The sequence below is a fragment of the Mus caroli genome, chromosome 5 (genome assembly GCF_900094665.2).
Source record: "Mus caroli chromosome 5, CAROLI_EIJ_v1.1, whole genome shotgun sequence".
Classification (NCBI taxonomy): domain Eukaryota; kingdom Metazoa; phylum Chordata; class Mammalia; order Rodentia; family Muridae; genus Mus; species Mus caroli.
Window position 1 is genome coordinate 113,381,701 of NC_034574.1, and position 17,146 is coordinate 113,398,846.

General features: G+C 53.4%; 1 protein-coding gene across 1 annotated transcript; it reads left to right on the forward strand.

The window, feature by feature from the left end:
- The first annotated feature begins 2,221 nt into the window (after positions 1-2,221).
- Positions 2,222-11,024, forward strand: Lhx5 (LIM homeobox 5). The gene is made up of 5 exons (XM_021163916.1): positions 2,222-2,789; positions 4,759-4,982; positions 5,611-5,888; positions 6,562-6,727; positions 10,244-11,024. Exons 1-5 carry the CDS (start codon positions 2,617-2,619, stop codon positions 10,609-10,611), a joined length of 1,209 nt encoding a protein of 402 aa, XP_021019575.1. The 5' UTR covers positions 2,222-2,616; the 3' UTR covers positions 10,612-11,024.
- The last annotated feature ends 6,122 nt before the right edge of the window (positions 11,025-17,146 follow it).

Sequence of the window (17,146 nt, forward strand, 5' to 3'; positions counted from 1 at the left end):
GAACAGGAAAAGAGGTGGGAGACACTGAGTTAAAGAGAGAAGCACTCCAGGAGAATTGAGGAGATGGGGGGGGCTCCAAGAAACAAAGGCAGAGGGGCAGTGGGTTCGCCTCAGCTGGCAGCCTACATGACTCCTGTCTTCTCTGGGCCCTTCCTCATCTCCTCTGCTCTCTGGGAGCATCCAGGCCCCCAGGCAAACAGGCTGGGCACTGCCACAGAGATTCTTTTAGGGGCTTCAAGAATCTCTCTCCACAGGCCTAGGAGGCCCCGGGTGTGATCCAGTCCTCTTGGTCCTGGTTGCTACACTACACTACACTACACTACACTACACTACACTACACTACACTGCAGGTGCTCAGTCTCCTTGACAAAGGAGCGTCCAGGTGATGTACCCACGTACAGAGGCTACCCAAGTTGCGGGGAACCATCTCCCAAAGGCTCCGCTGTTGAGACTCTTCAAGTCTTTCCCCCTAATCCATGAGGAGAATCCCTGCTACTGATACACAAACATTTCCTCCACTTCTACAAGAGTTGTGTAAATAAAAATTTACTGTCCAAACACCACACACACATCTACAAAATTCAGTGCCAGGATCACACAGCTCAGTTCTGTCACACATAGGATCTCTAGCAGGAATATTCATATCTACACACACACAGACAGACAGACATTAAAATACACCCACAACACGTCAGAATAAACACATGCTTGTGAGTGACTTTACAAACAAGCATTTCCTCACACACCCAGTCGACCCACGTAAGCAGACACATAGAGACACAGACCAACAAGAAAGAAAGAGAGAGAGAGAGAGAGAGAGAGAGAGAGAGAGAGAGAGAGAAACGTAATGCACATGTTAACAAACAACCCTAGCAGGACCACAGGAAATTATAAACGAGAAATTTCACACGCCAAAAAAAAAAAAAGGAAAAGAAAAAGAAACAAAAATTAAAAAAAAAATCCCTCCACGTCCCAGGGTTTGATCGCGAACACACTACAAATAGAGAGTTTTCAAGCAGTGGATATTTGCTAACAAACTCAGTAAATACGCCCAAACAAACACTCACAGCCAAGTCTTGGCACAATTCCTCTATGGCTCCAACCCTTAGGCCCCAGCCCTGCACCATCAGCGTTCTTCCCAGCAGCAAGGAAATATCCCAAAACACTCTCCCAGCCCTACCTCGCCCAAAGCAAGCGGTGGCCTGGTTGGCCTCGCAGAAACAAGGCCTGATCCCTTTTCTCCCCTCCAGGCCCACGCGCCCCTCCTCAGCGTACACCTGCTGGTACCCACACACCTGCGAAGCTGCCTTTGGCTCTAGGAGAGGACCAGAACTTAGAGCATCTCGGGGGCCCGGGAGTGCCTATGACGCCCGGCTGTGGCCAGCTCCCCTCGCTCTACCTAGCGACCCACTCACCACGGTTCCCGCCAGCCTGACCTGGAATATGGACGATGTGACCAGGACAGATGTAGTGAGCTTCAGCCTCCTCTCTACCTGCCGGAACACCCATCCAAGGTAAACCACCCCCTTCTCCACACCTCCCCCAGTGCCGAGTGAGATAGGCACTTAGAAAAGACATTCGGGATTCCCAAGACCAGGCGAGGTGACATCCCTGAGTCAACCTGGATAGGGGTGAGGGAGGGAGGCACAGAAGTACCCAAGCTTCCCGCCCTCAGTCTCTTGGTGAGAAAAGCCCTGCTGGGCCCTAGCCCCGCGAGTGACAAAAGAAGCCACCGTAGGGAGAAGTGCCGGGTCTCCCAGCTCCTACGCTCAGAGCCCGAGCGAGCCGCAGTCTAAAGCAAGTGGGAGCTGGGCGGGTTCGGAAGCAGGGGGACCACAGCGCACTCCCCGCCTGGGCAACTTCTACAGGTTGCGAGGGTGGCGAACCTGGTGGGAGGTTCCTCCCTGGCTAGGCCTTGGAACCCTGCCCCCCAAAATTATTTGTGATGAGAGAGAAAAAGAACCCTGGTTTTCGCATCGCGCCCCCACCCCTCCAGACCCAAACTAGAAGGTAAATACTTACTTAGCTTGGGAACAGGTACTAGCAAATACTCGGCAATACTGATGTCTTGTTTTTTTTGCTCTGTCCTGACCGCAACGCTGTAGCCAATTTAGATATGCTATAAATTTAAGAGGTTGCTATGGCCACGGCGCGCCCATTGGCCGCCCGGCCCCCTACGTGCCGCACCACGTCACCAAATCTGAATAAGGATGCGCGAATTAGGCGGCGGCCAGACAAAGATGAGGATCGGGACCGCTTGAAAGTGGGGGAAAGTGCCGGCGCCTTCGCCAACCCGGAAAGCCGCTCGCCAGTGCCGAAGCCAGCAGCCGCCGAGGACACCTGCTCGAAGCTGGAGCGAGCGCCCGGGCGCGACCCGTGACATGAGGCTGTGACCGCTGCCGCCCTCCACGCCACTCTGGGCAGTGCAGCGCCAGGCCGGAGAGCGTCGGAGGACTTGACCCCAAGAAGTCTTGGTTGATCCGTAACGGACTCGCCCCTACAGACTCGCCTACAGACCAGGAAGGCTGAGAGCGACAGCAGCGGGGACCGAGAGGGCCTAAGGGCCCAGGGGCCCCAAGGAGGACGAGGCGGCCCGAGCCGCCGGGGCGCGCGGCTATGATGGTGCACTGTGCTGGCTGTGAGCGGCCCATCCTCGACCGCTTTCTGCTGAACGTACTAGACCGCGCGTGGCATATCAAATGTGTTCAATGCTGCGAGTGCAAAACCAACCTCTCGGAGAAGTGCTTCTCCCGGGAAGGCAAGCTATACTGTAAAAACGACTTTTTCAGGTAAGAGGCCCCGCCGCGCCCTGCTGCCTACCACTGGCTGGCCCGAGCTCACTCTGGCTCCTTGGGAATTAAGGGACCAAGAGACCCACCCCAGCTTGGGAGGTGGGGATGGGCAGATAGGCAGTCTGCCCTCCTCAAGCCCTGTCCTCTGCTTGTGGGATGCTGAGGTTGCGACAAGGGAAAGGAGGAGGCTGTTTGGCTGCTTCACCTTGGGTCTGCCAGGCAGCAGCAGAGATCGGTCAGATGGCAGAGGCCCGGAAGCTGGCAACTTGCTCTGGGCCCCTTCCCCCCACACCTGAGTCCCCAGGACAGGAGCTTCAAGATTCCCCTGTCCAGATCCCAAAGGTGTGTCGGGAGTTCAGAGCAGCTGGGAGCTTCTTGTTCCAAACAGTAAATCCTAAACTCAGAGGGTAATCTGAGGACAAACAGGAACTTCTCACTTCCAAAGGACCCCAGCTAAGAAGGGATCTCCTGGAGACGGGCGATGAGAACCTTCCCCTGGCCCCCCACCACCCTCACCCGATTCGTTTTCTTCCTAGTTGGAGAGGCCCTGAAGAAGTAGAAGCTGAGAATCAGCCGATCTGTTCTGAGATCTCCCTTCCCAAGTTCATACAGCCCCTCAAGGCAGGCCAGGACCCAGTGTCTCTGTGGGCCTCAGTTTCCCACAACGAGAAATACTATGGGGCAGCCTAGAAACGCGTGGGGTTTTTTGGTAGCTGCGCTTTCTGCCTGTTTCCACCGGCACCCAGACTGGCTTTGTGAGTCTGAATTCCAGGCACTGAGGGGGCGTGATTAGCTCGGCAAAGGAGAAAGGCAGCCGCCTGCCCCAGTGGCCCGGCACTTGGGAATTTGAATAGGAGAAAATGTCAGCCTCGCCTTTACACGTGTAAACTCCCCGGCCCCAGAGGCCCTGGCGCCCCTAATGTGGCATGCTTGCAAAGCACCTAATGATTTTTGATAAGGTGTATATAGCCAATTATGCTGCCGGATAAGGCCAAAAGTGACTTATGGTTTCTAATGCTCTCACTACATCAATGTCACCCAAATTCACTCTGTTTAGAGACATGGGTGTGAGTGGATGAAGGGGCCCCCCGGGGTTCTGAGCCCTCTTCTTCCTCTCCACACAACCTGTACCCCTTCCTTTAGGTTCTGCACCACCCATTGTGTGTGCACATGGGGGTACTTTCTTCCAGAGCCCAGGAAAGAAAAAGGATTTGTTCAGAGGCAAGGGAAAGAGGGCTTTGGAGTGATCCCAGGTCTTGGCTGGGCAAGACTTAAGATCAGCTTCTGCTCCCATTCTTTTGCTGTCGCTGGGGCCAGAGATGGGAGAGGATGGTGTGTGTGTGTGTGTGTGTGTGTGTGTGTGTGTGTGTGTGTGTGGTGTGTGCAGAAACTGACTTCCTGTTTCCAGAATGTACTCTTCTGAGCCTTCTGTCCCCAGCTCCTGAAAGCTGGGAGTCTAGCAGGTCTCCTGGCTAGAAAGAGAAAGGTCCTGACCTTTTTGCTCAGGTCTTCCACCCTGATGCTAAAGACAGGCAGACAGACAGACATGGTGGTCCTATCTGACACACACAACACCCTAATCCAGGAAGCAAAGCTAAAAAATACTGAAAATCTACTCCACAGGCTTAAAACCCTTTGTAGGCTCCTGAAACAACCAAGACAGATTTGGTGGGGACCTGAGGGCAGGGGAGGCATCTTGGGACCCCCTAAACCCTTGTCTGCACTCCAGACCGAACTCTCCGCTCTTCTAGAACAGCCCCATACAGCCTGAATCAACACATTAAAAGCAGGGCCACCTCCCCCTCAAACCAGTCCTGACTCAGGAGACTAGAATTAGGGCTCCATTGGACAAATACGGGTGTCTGGGACGCCAAAGGGGGTTGGAAGAGGTCAGCACTAAAGAGGACCTGGACACCAGTACCAACTTCCCACCTCACACTGACAGTCGCCTTGTATCCATCCACAGGCGCTTTGGCACAAAGTGTGCAGGCTGTGCGCAAGGTATCTCTCCGAGCGACCTGGTACGGAAGGCTCGGAGCAAAGTCTTCCACCTCAACTGCTTCACCTGTATGGTATGCAACAAGCAGCTATCCACCGGAGAGGAGCTCTACGTGATCGACGAGAACAAGTTTGTGTGCAAGGACGACTACTTAAGCTCCTCTAGCCTCAAGGAGGGAAGTCTCAACTCAGGTACACAGCCCTCTGCTCTTCCCCCGGCTTCCCTCTATACCGCGCCAAAACCCAGCTGACACTCTCAACCTCCACCCCGTGCCTGCCCTGGGCTGGGGGCTGGGCTGGTCTAATCTCAGCCCAGCATTCATTTGTTAGGGGGCTTCAGGGATGGGGAGACAGAAGCCAGTTCTACAGGGGAAACCCGAGCCAGGCTCGTCTTCGGGAGCTCCCACCAACCCAATTTAGAACAGCAAAAATCTCCCTTCAGTATCATTTGATGTCCTGGCAAATTCTAGAAGGACGGGGGGCGCGTGGGGGCACTCATAGCTATTTAGAGGAAAGAGAGATGGGGCGTGGGGGATGAGAGGGGACAGTCTGTACCCTTCTTTGCTTTGCACTCCCGAAGAAACGGTTCTTCAGAGGGTGTACCCCATTTCCCAGGGAGCTGCGGACTTGAGAAGGTCCTTTCAAACCAAACCCGGACTGGAGAGAGTGGGCGGGCGCCGAGTCCGGGGGAGGGGTGCTCCTGATTTGAGAGAGAACCCAGCGACCAAGGCAGAGAGCCTGGTCTTCAGGGACCCGTTTCTGAATTGGAGACAGATCGCGCTGACGCCGCTGTCCTGTCCCCAACCCATCCACCCCGCAGTGTCGTCCTGTACGGACCGCAGTTTGTCCCCGGACCTCCAGGATCCGTTACAGGACGACCCCAAAGAGACCGACAATTCGACCTCATCGGACAAGGAAACCGCTAACAACGAGAATGAGGAGCAGAACTCCGGCACCAAACGGCGCGGCCCGCGCACCACCATCAAGGCCAAGCAGCTGGAGACGCTCAAGGCAGCCTTTGCAGCCACGCCCAAGCCCACGCGCCACATTCGCGAACAGCTGGCACAGGAGACGGGCCTCAACATGAGGGTCATTCAGGTACGACCGATGGGCCAGCCCTCCAGACCAGCAGGCGTACCTCCCGTCGGGCAGCGTAGTCTGTGAACGGTCCGGGATGAGGGGAACGGTTGCATAGAGACAGTCGTGCACCCGAGGTTGGTGGCCATCTGGGCACCCTTTGGAGGCGGGGAATTTTTAACCAAAAGATTTTTATCCAGTTCCTGTGTCCTAGCGATGTGATTTTTGAACACCGTTACCAGACCTCTGTGAATTCCGTTCACCTCCTCACCCCACCCTGAAGAGCTTAAGCCTCTCAGGCCTCCGGGACCCCTTCCTCTCCAAGCACAGAAAAGGGGCGATGTCCTCGCGCCTTGGCGCTGGCAAAGCGACAATCGGCTGGAGCTTGGCTCTGCAGCCGCGGGCGAGGTCCTGGCAGGGCAGGAGGCCTTTATAAAGCCGTCTGGCCGCGGGCAAACCGAGGACCAGGAAGCCGGGGTCTTTATGAGTCACCCCACGGGTCCACGAAATCCTTCACCCTTGGCTGGTTCGCTGAAGCCCCTCTCCGCCCCTCCTGGGCTAATCCGGCCCAGCCCTCGCTTGGGGGGGAGTTGTGGTGTGCCCGAGGCGCTAGGACCCAGCAGGGCCAGCCCCAGCGGGAGAAGAGTGGGGGCCATTCCTGACCCTGGTCTCACTGCCCCTTCCTTCGCCCCAGGTGTGGTTTCAGAACCGAAGGTCCAAAGAACGCCGCATGAAACAGCTGAGCGCTCTGGGCGCGCGGAGACACGCCTTCTTCCGGAGTCCGCGGCGCATGCGTCCCCTGGGCGGCCGCTTGGACGAGTCTGAGATGTTGGGGTCTACCCCATACACTTATTACGGAGGTAAGGGCCACGTAGGGACGCTTTGCTACTTGCCCGGGAGCACAGCTCTTCCAGGCTTCCTCGAGTATTTGGGCCACGATAGGGCAGCCCTGATTTTTCTCCACCCACGCAGGATATACACAAAGCCATTCCTCGACAGACTCATTAGCACAGGCTACTCACCCACAGGTACGCACACCCACACAGGGCCCGTGGACTCGCCTCTCTCTCTCTCTCTCTCTCTCTCTCTCACACACACACACACACACACACACACACACACACACACACACACACACACACACACACACACACACACACACACACACACACTTGCAATGAGACCTGAGTGAACCAGCTTGAGGTAGGGTTGCAGACAACCACACACTGGTACTTTCCACTCCCCTCAGAAGGAGAGGCACACTTCCCGGGTCGTATGGGAGGGAGCAGGGCCAGCAAACGCCAGGCACCTCTGTCTCTCTCCACCGCCTCATTGCCTAATTTCCACTGTTCACGGCCCGTGGCATTGGTGAACCTGAAGAAGACTGGAACCCCACCGGCTTGAAGTGTGGGGGAGGGGGGAGAAGGGAGCCGGTATGCTCGCAGCTTGCTTCAAAGACAGCAATTCTGCTCTGTGACAGACGCCCTGGGTACCAAATGGATTGGTCTAGAAGTGGGTGGGGAGAGGCTAATTCTCCCGACTCATCTTTGAATCTGGGAAGAGTGACAGGCAGGTTTGCACGGAGGAAGTTGTTAATAGACTCAACCCTGCTTCCTCAGTCCCTTTCTTCTCTTGTTCCCTGGGACTTGTGCCCCATCTCGGTACCCCATCTTCCTCTTAGTTCCTCGATGTGGCCAGCTCCCTGAGGAAGGAGGGAACTGCCCGGCTACCCTCCCCGTCTCAGAGCTCTCTGTGGGGATTTGCATTTCTCTGGACCGCCAAGCTTTGCAATCTGTGGATCCATCGGGAGTGTCCATAGCCAACATCCCTGAGCCGTTAGCTTGCTTGGGGGCTCCAAACCCAGTTTCAGAGGCAGGAAAAAAAAAAAAAAAAAAAAAGCAGTTCTCTTTAAAAGGTGGATTCAGGAACAATGCTGAAGTGGAGAGGCGGTGAAGCCAGGCAAAGCCCGGTAGAGAAAGTAAGAGAACCCCAAGCCGGACGTCCACGTGTGGAAGTCTGGAAAGTTCATCTGTAGACCAGTCCAAGGTCCCTGAAAATCATTGGCAAAACGTGAAGCGGTGATTTTTAATGTGGTAGCGCGCCTGGGGTTGGGGGGGTGCGGATTGGGGAGCCGGAACTGTGCGGCGATGGGCGTGACCTAGGGTGTCTAATCTTTCCACCTACCTTATCTTCTCCACCAAAAAAAAAAAAAAAAAAAAAAAAAAATTTTTTTTTGACCCGAAGCCCGGAGATAGTGGGGGCGGTACCAGCCTAGAAGCACCACCCCAGCCCCAACCTGAGTAGTTACTTAATCAAGGTTTCAGGGAGACCAGCCCACCCTGCATTGATCTAATCCTGCCGACCTTACCCTCTCTGCAGACCTGAGGGATAGGGTGGGGGGACAGAACACCAGAACCCTCTTTTTCTCTGAAAACGGGAAAGGGGCGCTGGACCCCCCAACCCCCACCCCGGCAGCCCCGCCTAATCCGCACTGGGAGATCCCGGTGGCGGCGGCCGTCAGCGGGCGAGAAAGGGGCCGGGTGGCGGGGCCCGCGGCTCCCCGTGGGAGCTCGGACAAAGCCCCAGCTGCGGCTTTTGTGCCCTTTTCAGACAGCGTTTGTTCCAATTACCTCCGGCCCGGCCGCCATATGGGCGGAGGCGGCGCGCACGGCTCTAGAGCCGCGGCCTTCCCTGCTTAGCGCGCTTCCTTTCCGTTCCTTTGAGGGCCCCCAAATTCGTCTCTCTCAACCTTCCTCGCTTTTGGGCAGAATGGAATTTGAGGTTTTTCAAAAAGTAACTGGCGGCCGTTTTAGCTGTTACCTTAACTCCCTCCACTCCAGGAAGGTCTCCAGACAACCCTCCTCCCACCCCCACCCCAGATTTGGATATGTTTCAGGGTTTCCGAAAAAGAAAAAAGGGGGGCGGGGTGACGGTGACATCCAGAACCCGCCGGTGAACTCGGACCCCGGGGCTGAGCAAAGGGTGCGGGTTTTCAGAAGAGACCCTGGCCTCTGGGTCGCCGGTTTTCCCTGCTCTACAAAGCGGGTTGTCTCTTTCAACAGGCTGTTAGGCGCTCCTTTTGGTGGGGTCCTGCACCCTAATCTTGGAGGGGCCCCCGATCTGGAGGTGGAAGAAGCTGTGATCAATGGGGAGGCCAGAGGGTGCTCACAGAAGCAATTTCTTGTGATGGTTTGAACGCCTGACCTATGAATCCTGCATCCCTGAATTTGTGGGAAGGATGTTGTTTTATTTGTGTCAACTCTTCCAAAGGTCTCTGTCCCCAAATACTTAAAAAATATCCTGGGTGTCCTAGCAAGGCTCATGAGGCTCTAACCCCACCCCCCCCCCACATCCCCCCCCCCCCACACACACACACACACACACACACACACACACACACACACACACACGAAACCCGCAAGTGGCCCTGACCTCCCGCCCCCTCTCTGTCACTGAGCTTGGCTTTCTCAATCCTAGGCAAGACTAGCAAAAATGCCAGAGAAGACACTGACACTGACGCTGTGCCTGGCTCTGAGCCCTTTGAGCCCTGGGCCCAGGCCTCCTGCCCGCCGCTTCATGCGCTCCACTTTGGTGCTTTGCGCTGCAGCAGCCGTTCGGTCCCCAGGCTCCTTTCTTAAAGCCACCCAGCCTAAGGCGATTCCTGTTCCTCTCAGTCTACTGTCTTTCTATCTCTGTGCTCATCTGTCTTTTTACCCACATAGTTTTTCTTTCACCTTGCACCCTTACCGCGGCTTGTTTGTTTGGTTTTTTGTTTGTTTGTTTGTTTGTTCCTGTACTTGTGCTTACGCCTCTGCGTGGACTTAGCTGTTCAGAGTAGGGTGACACGTCTGGGGCTAGTTTCTATCACCTCCCCACCAACCCTGATCACTGTGAATCTCTGTCTCTTGTTCATCTCTCCATCTCTCCCTTGACTTTATGCCTCTGGCCTCTAGGGCTATCACCTTCTCTCCGTGTGTTTGGGATCACAACGGAGAGAAGGCTATCACCTTCTCTCCGTTGTCTCCCTCGCCTGTGTCCCTCGCTGCTCAGCGTCCTGGCAGTATCTGTGTCTCTCTCAGTCCCTTGGTCTCTCCGTATATTTCTCTCTGTTACTTCCCAGCCTTACCCATGGTCCTCCTCGGTCCTCTTCCCAGCCTCAAGGCTTTCTCCCCGAGTCTCTCAGAGCCACCCCATGTCTCGGTCTAACCTAGAATCAGTAGCATGCTCTCACACACCCTCCGCATATATGTACCGACAGCCCTATCTGGGTGCCCTGGCCTTCGCATCCTCGAGTCGCCTTCGCGCGGTCCCCTAGGTCCCTATCGGCCCTGGCAGTCTGTCCTCACACGGTCTCTTATCCCTTGTCCCTCCCGCAGACTACCAAAGTGACTACTACGCTCCGGGAGGCAATTACGATTTCTTCGCGCACGGTCCGCCGTCACAGGCGCAGTCCCCTGCCGACTCCAGCTTCCTGGCAGCATCGGGACCTGGCTCGACACCGCTAGGCGCGCTGGAACCGCCGCTGGCCGGGCCTCACGGCGCGGACAACCCCAGATTCACCGACATGATCTCGCACCCAGACACGCCGAGCCCTGAGCCGGGCCTGCCCGGTGCGCTGCACCCCATGCCGGGAGAGGTGTTCAGCGGCGGGCCCAGCCCGCCCTTCCCCATGAGCGGCACCAGCGGCTACAGTGGACCCCTGTCGCACCCCAACCCTGAGCTCAACGAAGCGGCCGTATGGTAAGGCCGAGGGGCTGAGTTGTCCCACCCCCCCCCCTGCCACCAAGCCCGGGACGGGACGCCGCCTGGGTAAGCCTCAAGAGTCCTCTCGTGGGTTCGCACCCAACCAGGCCACTCGCATCACCACCCCCTCAGAGCTTTGGCACGCGCCTGCGCAATTTCTCGGGACCAAAGTCAATATTCTGGAGGGTCGAAATTCCAAGCACATCTTAGAAGCCCTTCGGATCCCCCACCCATCATCACCTCTTTGAACTAAGAGAGGGGGATGAGACCAAGGAGCGGAGACCATGGCACTACCCCTCCCTGCGAGCCGAGGCATTGTGAAATCCTATTTCTCACTTTCTCTTAAAAAAAAAAAAAGAAGGAAGGAAGGAAGAAAGGAAGGAAGGAAAGAAAGAAAGAAAGAAAGAGAGGTTGAAAGGGGGAGAGAAAGAGAGAGAGAGAGCCGAGGAAAGCTCAGCCAGAGAAGAAAAATGAGGAGGACCGCCGGTGAATGGTGGCTTTGCAGGAAGACAAATCCACCTGCGAGTTGGCGCCCCCTGGTGGCTCAATGTCAGCTTGTCTAGGAAGCTGCGCGGTCTGGGCCCGGCCTTCCTGAGCCCAACTCCCTGCTCCTCCATACTTTGAGTCTGAGGGGCCTGGCAAGATTCGAACCCTCCCACCCTGCTCTGACCCTGAGCCGGGCGCCAAGTCATTGGGCATTTGCCCAAGGATCACTCTCCCTGCCCGGGACCTGGAGGCTGGGCCATCAGGACGAACAGTATTATACTTTTTTGGAAGTCGGACGCTTCTAGTTTCCTTATTTTGTATAAAGAAGAAACAAATAAAGTATGTTTTTGTGTCTACTGTTTATTTATTGTACTCTAGTTATCTGGGGCTGGACATTTTTATATTTTTAAGAGGAGGGTGGGGCAGAGTTGGGGAGGGGAGCCAGAAAGAGGTTTACCAAAAAAAACAAAAACAAAAAACAAAAAAAACAACAACAACAAAATAAAACACACAAAAAAAGACAAAAACAAACAAAAAACAAAAAAAATCAACTTTTTTTTAACAAAAAAGAAAGAAAGATTAATAAAAAAAAAATTCTTTTTTCCCTCAACTCTGTGTGGTCTTTTTTTCATCCAGTTATCTTGAGAGTCAGAGTGGGTGTGCCCAACATCACAACTTGACAGTTACAAAGACCCCTCCCCCACCCTCACAGGGCTCACCTGAGACTATCGGAAAACACAGATCTTTACATTACAATTACATAATTACAGTTATGAAGTAGCACCGGAAATAATTTTATGGTCGAGGATCACCACAATGTGAGGAAGTGTATTAAAACGTCACAGCCTTAGGAAGGTTGAGGACCACTAAGCTAGTGGCTTTAGCTTTAGTCTTGTTCCTTTTTTTATTTCATTTTTTACTCTGTGTGTGTGTGTGCGTGTGCGTGTGCATGTGCGTGTGTATGTGTGTGCAGAGACCAGAGGACAACATTTGGGACCCTTCCTCCAGATGGGTCCCGGGGATGGGACTCACATGCATCAGAGGTTGTAGTAAACGCCTCTACCAGCTGATCCCTCTTGCTAGTCCCATTTGGGGACTTTCTGTGGTGGACAATTGTCTCTGCTGCTTTGATCCAGATCACAAGCCAGCCAGGTGCATAGTAGGTCTTCAGGATGACTGAGAAATGAAGAGGTGCTTGTTTCTGTCTCCTTCAGTTATGTCAAAAAGAAGTGTAGTCTAGCATGCCGGATGTACACCTGTAAACCCCAGCACTTGGGAAGCTGAGGTAAGAGGATAGCAGGTTCTAGGCCAGTCTGGGCTGCATAGTGAGACCTTGTCTCATAGAGGGGGTGGGAACTGGGAGAGATTCTAATTTCTTCTTTCTTCAAATTTAATTATTTATTTTTATTTCATGTGCATTGGTGTTTTGCCTGCATGTCTGTCTGAATGTGAGGGTGTCAAATCTTGGAGCTATGGACAGTTGTGAGCTGCCATGTGGTTGCTGGGATTTGAACTCAGGACCTCTGAAAGAGCAGTCAGTGCTCTTAACCGCTGAGCCATCTCTCCAGCCGTGGGATTCTGAGTTCATCCCTATTTATATTGCATGTGATTTCCAGGTGGCTGCAAACAAAAGTAGAAAATGCTATGGTCATGTGAGCAGCAAGGTACAGTCATCTTTAAGGCTGCTGGGGAGGACGGGTTCTGGAGAGTGAGCCTGTGGTTCTTCAAGCCTTGTGGAGTGTGCACTGCCTTTAGACAGACAGGAATGGCTATGATTTTTGTTGATGTTGATGTTGTTGTTGCCGTTGCCGTTGCTTTGTGTTTTGGGACAGAGTCTTGCTATATAACCCCAGGCTAGCCTCGAATGTGAGGCAATGCCTCCTTAGCACAGAGATTACAGGTGTGCCCCACTGTGACTGCTGTGGGGGGGGGTGGCTAGGGATCGAACCCATGACTTCATGTATTCTGGGTGAGTGAGTACTCTAACCACTCGGGCTGAATATGATTTAGGAGACCTGAGACCACACCTAAAAACAAAGCCTCTCTCTTCTCTGCCCCAGGTTCCTGTCTTGGAGAAGCAGAAGCTAGGACGACTGCTTCTTTTCCTCCCTTCCTACTTAGGCCTGATAGGCCCAGACAGGCAGAAACGGTGTGGAAATGAGTGGAAGTGTCTGCCTTTGGGTCCCTTGTCACTCACGCTCAGGAGGGGGAACTAGTCCACTTTAGCATCGGTGAAGAGGGTTTGGGGACAGGGAGAATGAGCTGCTTGAAATGAGCTCAAGAAGAGGAACCTGTTCTGTGGTCCTTGTGGCCCTCGAAAGATTCCTGCAAGGTGGCCAAAATTTCCCCTTTGCATGCAGCTCTTAGAAGCTCTTAGGTCGTCACCAGATAACAGCCAGCTGCTCATTATGGAGAACTGTATCGCGCGTTCAGATCAACAAAAGGCAGAAAAACCCATCACCCAGAATGCCAGGCACTGTGGTGAGGAGGTCTGTCCACCCTCTTTTTCCTGGGTACCCTCCCTCCCCACACCACCCTGCACCCCAACCCTACCACTTCAAATCTCTGTGCGACTAGGTGCTTCCTCTCCCACTGAGGCCAGACAAAGCAGCCCAACTAGTAGAACATATCCCAAATACAGGCAACAACTTTTGGGACAGCCCCCATTCCAGTTGTTCAGGACCCACATGAAGGTCAAGCTGTACATCAGCTAGATATGAATGGGAAGCCTAGGTCCAGCCCTTGCATGTTCTTCGGTTGGTGATTCAGATTCTGAGAGCCCCAAGGGTCCAGTTAGGAGACTCTGTTGGTCTTCCTTTGACTTTTGAAGCCCAGCGTTGTGTTCAGAGCACAGCCATGGGGTTACCTGCCAGCTCAGAACATCTTTCAGGTTCATGACAACATTCTAGACCATTGGTTTTTAACCTGTGGATGGCCTCTTTGGGGAGGGTCACATATCTGATATTTACATTGTGATTCATACCAGTAGCAAAATTACAGTTATGAAGTAGCGATGAAGTAATTGTATGGTTGGGGGCAGGGGGTCACCACAACATGAGGAGCTGTGTTAAAGGGTCTCAGCATTAGGAAGGTTGAGAGCCATTGGTCTAGACAAAGTCACATTTAGTCTCTAGTTCCTTGACCAGATGAGCATCCTGGTTTTGTGTGGGTTTTGTTGTTTTGATTTTAACAAACCTATCAGGCCTTGCCTAGTTCCTGCTGGTTCAGGAGCACTAGAATAAACACCTTGCCAGTGACTTATCTGCAAGCATCCTGGAAGGTGTTGTTGTCCCCTCAGGAAGCTAACAAAGGTCGAGGGACTTGCCCAAGGTCACACAGCTACGACTCAGCCCACACATGCATCGGGTTCCCTTTCTGTTCCTCTGGGGTGCCCTGGCTGTGGTAGATTCTGAAAGCACTGTGTGGGGAGAGGGGGGTTGTAACCCCCAAACCCATCTCCACCAGAACCCCTGATGGCTTTCTGGCAGTGTGTGAAGTTTGTAGAGAGTCCTGTTTAGAAAGCTGAGGACTGGTCCCTGGCTTTCCTGAAGACAGGCTGTGACAGCAGCTGGGGGGTGGGGAAGTAAGGAGAAGAAAGAAGGAAGGACGTTGGGAAAGGGATGGAAAGGGGAAAGAGGAGGAGTAGAGGAGAAGGGGAGGGGACTCTAGAGGAGTCTCCAGCTGCTCAGGTACCCCTGCCACCTGTCTGTATGGGACACTTGAGTCCCAGGGCATCAGGGAGCTCCATTCGTGGGCACAGCAGAGCTCATGCTGGGACGGAAGAGAAAGGTTCAGGGAATTGGTTCCTGTGTTTAGACCCCATCCCCAACTCTCACCCACCCACACAAGTACACCCACACACATGTACACCCACATACATGTACACACCACACATACACATGCACACACACACACACATGTACACATACACACACCAGACAACTTAACAAGAAAATTCTTGAGAAGGTCTCACTTGGCCCACCTCAGTCCCACTCTCATGAGCGCATTTTAGCATCCCAGATGCCTGCAAGGGCCCAGGGCCACACCCTCACCTGCCCCAAGACAGTGTCCTGCAGGTGCCAGTGGAGGTCCAGGGACACTTGGTAGAAAAAAGTCTGTGAAAGACTGAGTGGGGATGGGGAAGGCCATTTGTCTCCTAGAAGCCACAATTCTTTTCTTGAAGTAGAACCAGAGGGACACACCTGCTAAGATGTGTGTGTCTTGGTCCCCAGCACCCATAGCCAGAGTGAAACCCACAAAGCCCCACATCCATCAAGATCCCCAGAGGCCCCTAGGACTCCCCACCCTTGCTGGACTACAGTGCAACCCTGTTCCAACTGCCTCAACTCCTTAACTAGTCTCTCCCTCGAGCTTCAGTTCCCTCCCAGGCAAGTAATTTCACTCCCACTTTGCAGGAGGAGGTCCAGACCTAGCAGGTACAGGGAGCTTCCTGAAAGAGAGAAAGGCCAGAGCCAGGTGCTCAGTCAAGGACTTGAGCTCTGAGTGTGTTGTCCCTGAGCCCAGAAAGGAGGCCAGAATAGCTGCCTAGAGGCTACAGTGTAGGGTGTATGCATAGAGGATGAACAGAAGGATTGATGGATGGATGGATGGATGGATGGATGGATGGATGGATGGATGGATGGACAGAGAAAGAGAAATGGAGAGAAGGAAGGAAGGAAGAACAATAGCTGAATGGAGGGAAAAACAGATGGATAGAGGGAGGAAGGGATGGATGGATCGATGGAGAAACAGATGGGCAGAGAGATGAATGGATGGATAAATGCACAGAGGGAAGTACAGACAGATGAATGATAGATGAGTGAACAATAGGAAGGAAAGATGGATGCATGGATGGATGCATGGATGTGTGGGTGAGTGGGTGGATTATGAATGGATGGTAGATACATGCAGATAAAAGGATAGATGAACACATGATCAAATGGTGGATGGGTGCTGATAAGGAAGTGGACAGATGAAATTCAGCTGGCCATGGTGGCACACACATTATATAATCCCAACTACCTGCATGAACATAATTCCAGCTACTCTGGGAAGCTGAGGCTGGAGGATTGCAGGTTCAAGACCAGCCCCAGCCTGTTCAAGACTGTTTCAAACACTCGCTTAGCACATGCAGACTCTGGGTTCAATCCCCCGGACTGTAAGGGGTAGGGCAGATTCTCAACAGAGCCATTGCTGGTGGAAATATGACTAGAGTTTGTTTAAAGTCTCCTCCAGGGGCTGGAGAGATGGCTCAGCGGTTAAGAGCACTGAGTGCTCTTCCAGAGGTCCTGAGTTCAATTCCCAGCAACCACAGGGTGGCTCATAACCATCTGTGATGGGATCTGATGCCCTCTTCTGGTGTGTGTCTAAAGACAGCTGCAGTGTACTCATATAAATAAAAATAAATAAATCTTTTAAAAACTAATAAAGTCTCCTCCAGGGTTCAACTCAGCTAATCAAAGGGACAAAGCACATGAGAGTCATCAAGACATAAGGACGCCCCTTCTCACCCCACCATGTCATTCTCTCCCTCTCTGCCATCCACTCTCTTCCTTGTTTCTTTTATTGATTCTTCCATCGATGTCTCTGTTAATGTCCTGCTACCTCTCCAGCATCTAAATTCAAAAGTAAAACGCTTCCAAGAATTAAAAGGGCTGGAGAGGTGGCACAAGAGGTTAAGAGCACTGGCTGCTCTTCCAGAGGACCTGGGTTCGATTCTCATCACCCACGTGGCAACTCACACCTGTTTGTATACTCCATGTGATGGTTTGTATATCCTTGGACCAGGGAGTGGAATGTGATGGTTTGTATATCCTTGGACCAGGGAGTGGCACCATCTGAAGGTGTGGCCTGGTTGGAAGGGGTGTGTCACTGTGGGTGTGGGTATAAGATCCTCACCCTAGTTGCCTGGAAGTCAGTCTTCCACTATCAGCCTTTGAATGAAGACGTAGAACTCTCAGCTCTGCCTGTACCATGCCTGCCTGGATACTGCCATTCTCCCACCTTGAAGATAACAGACTGAACCTCTGAACCTGTAAGCCAGCTCCAAT

Coding starts and splice junctions, on each gene's coding strand:
- Lhx5 (XM_021163916.1), top strand. CDS start 2,617: ATGATGGTGCACTGTGCTGGCTGTGAGCGGCCCATCCTCGACCGCTTT. Junction 4,983..5,610: donor GGAGGGAAGTCTCAACTCAG/GTACACAGCCCT, acceptor TCCACCCCGCAG/TGTCGTCCTGTACGGACCGC. Junction 6,728..10,243: donor CCCATACACTTATTACGGAG/GTAAGGGCCACG, acceptor TCCCTCCCGCAG/ACTACCAAAGTGACTACTAC.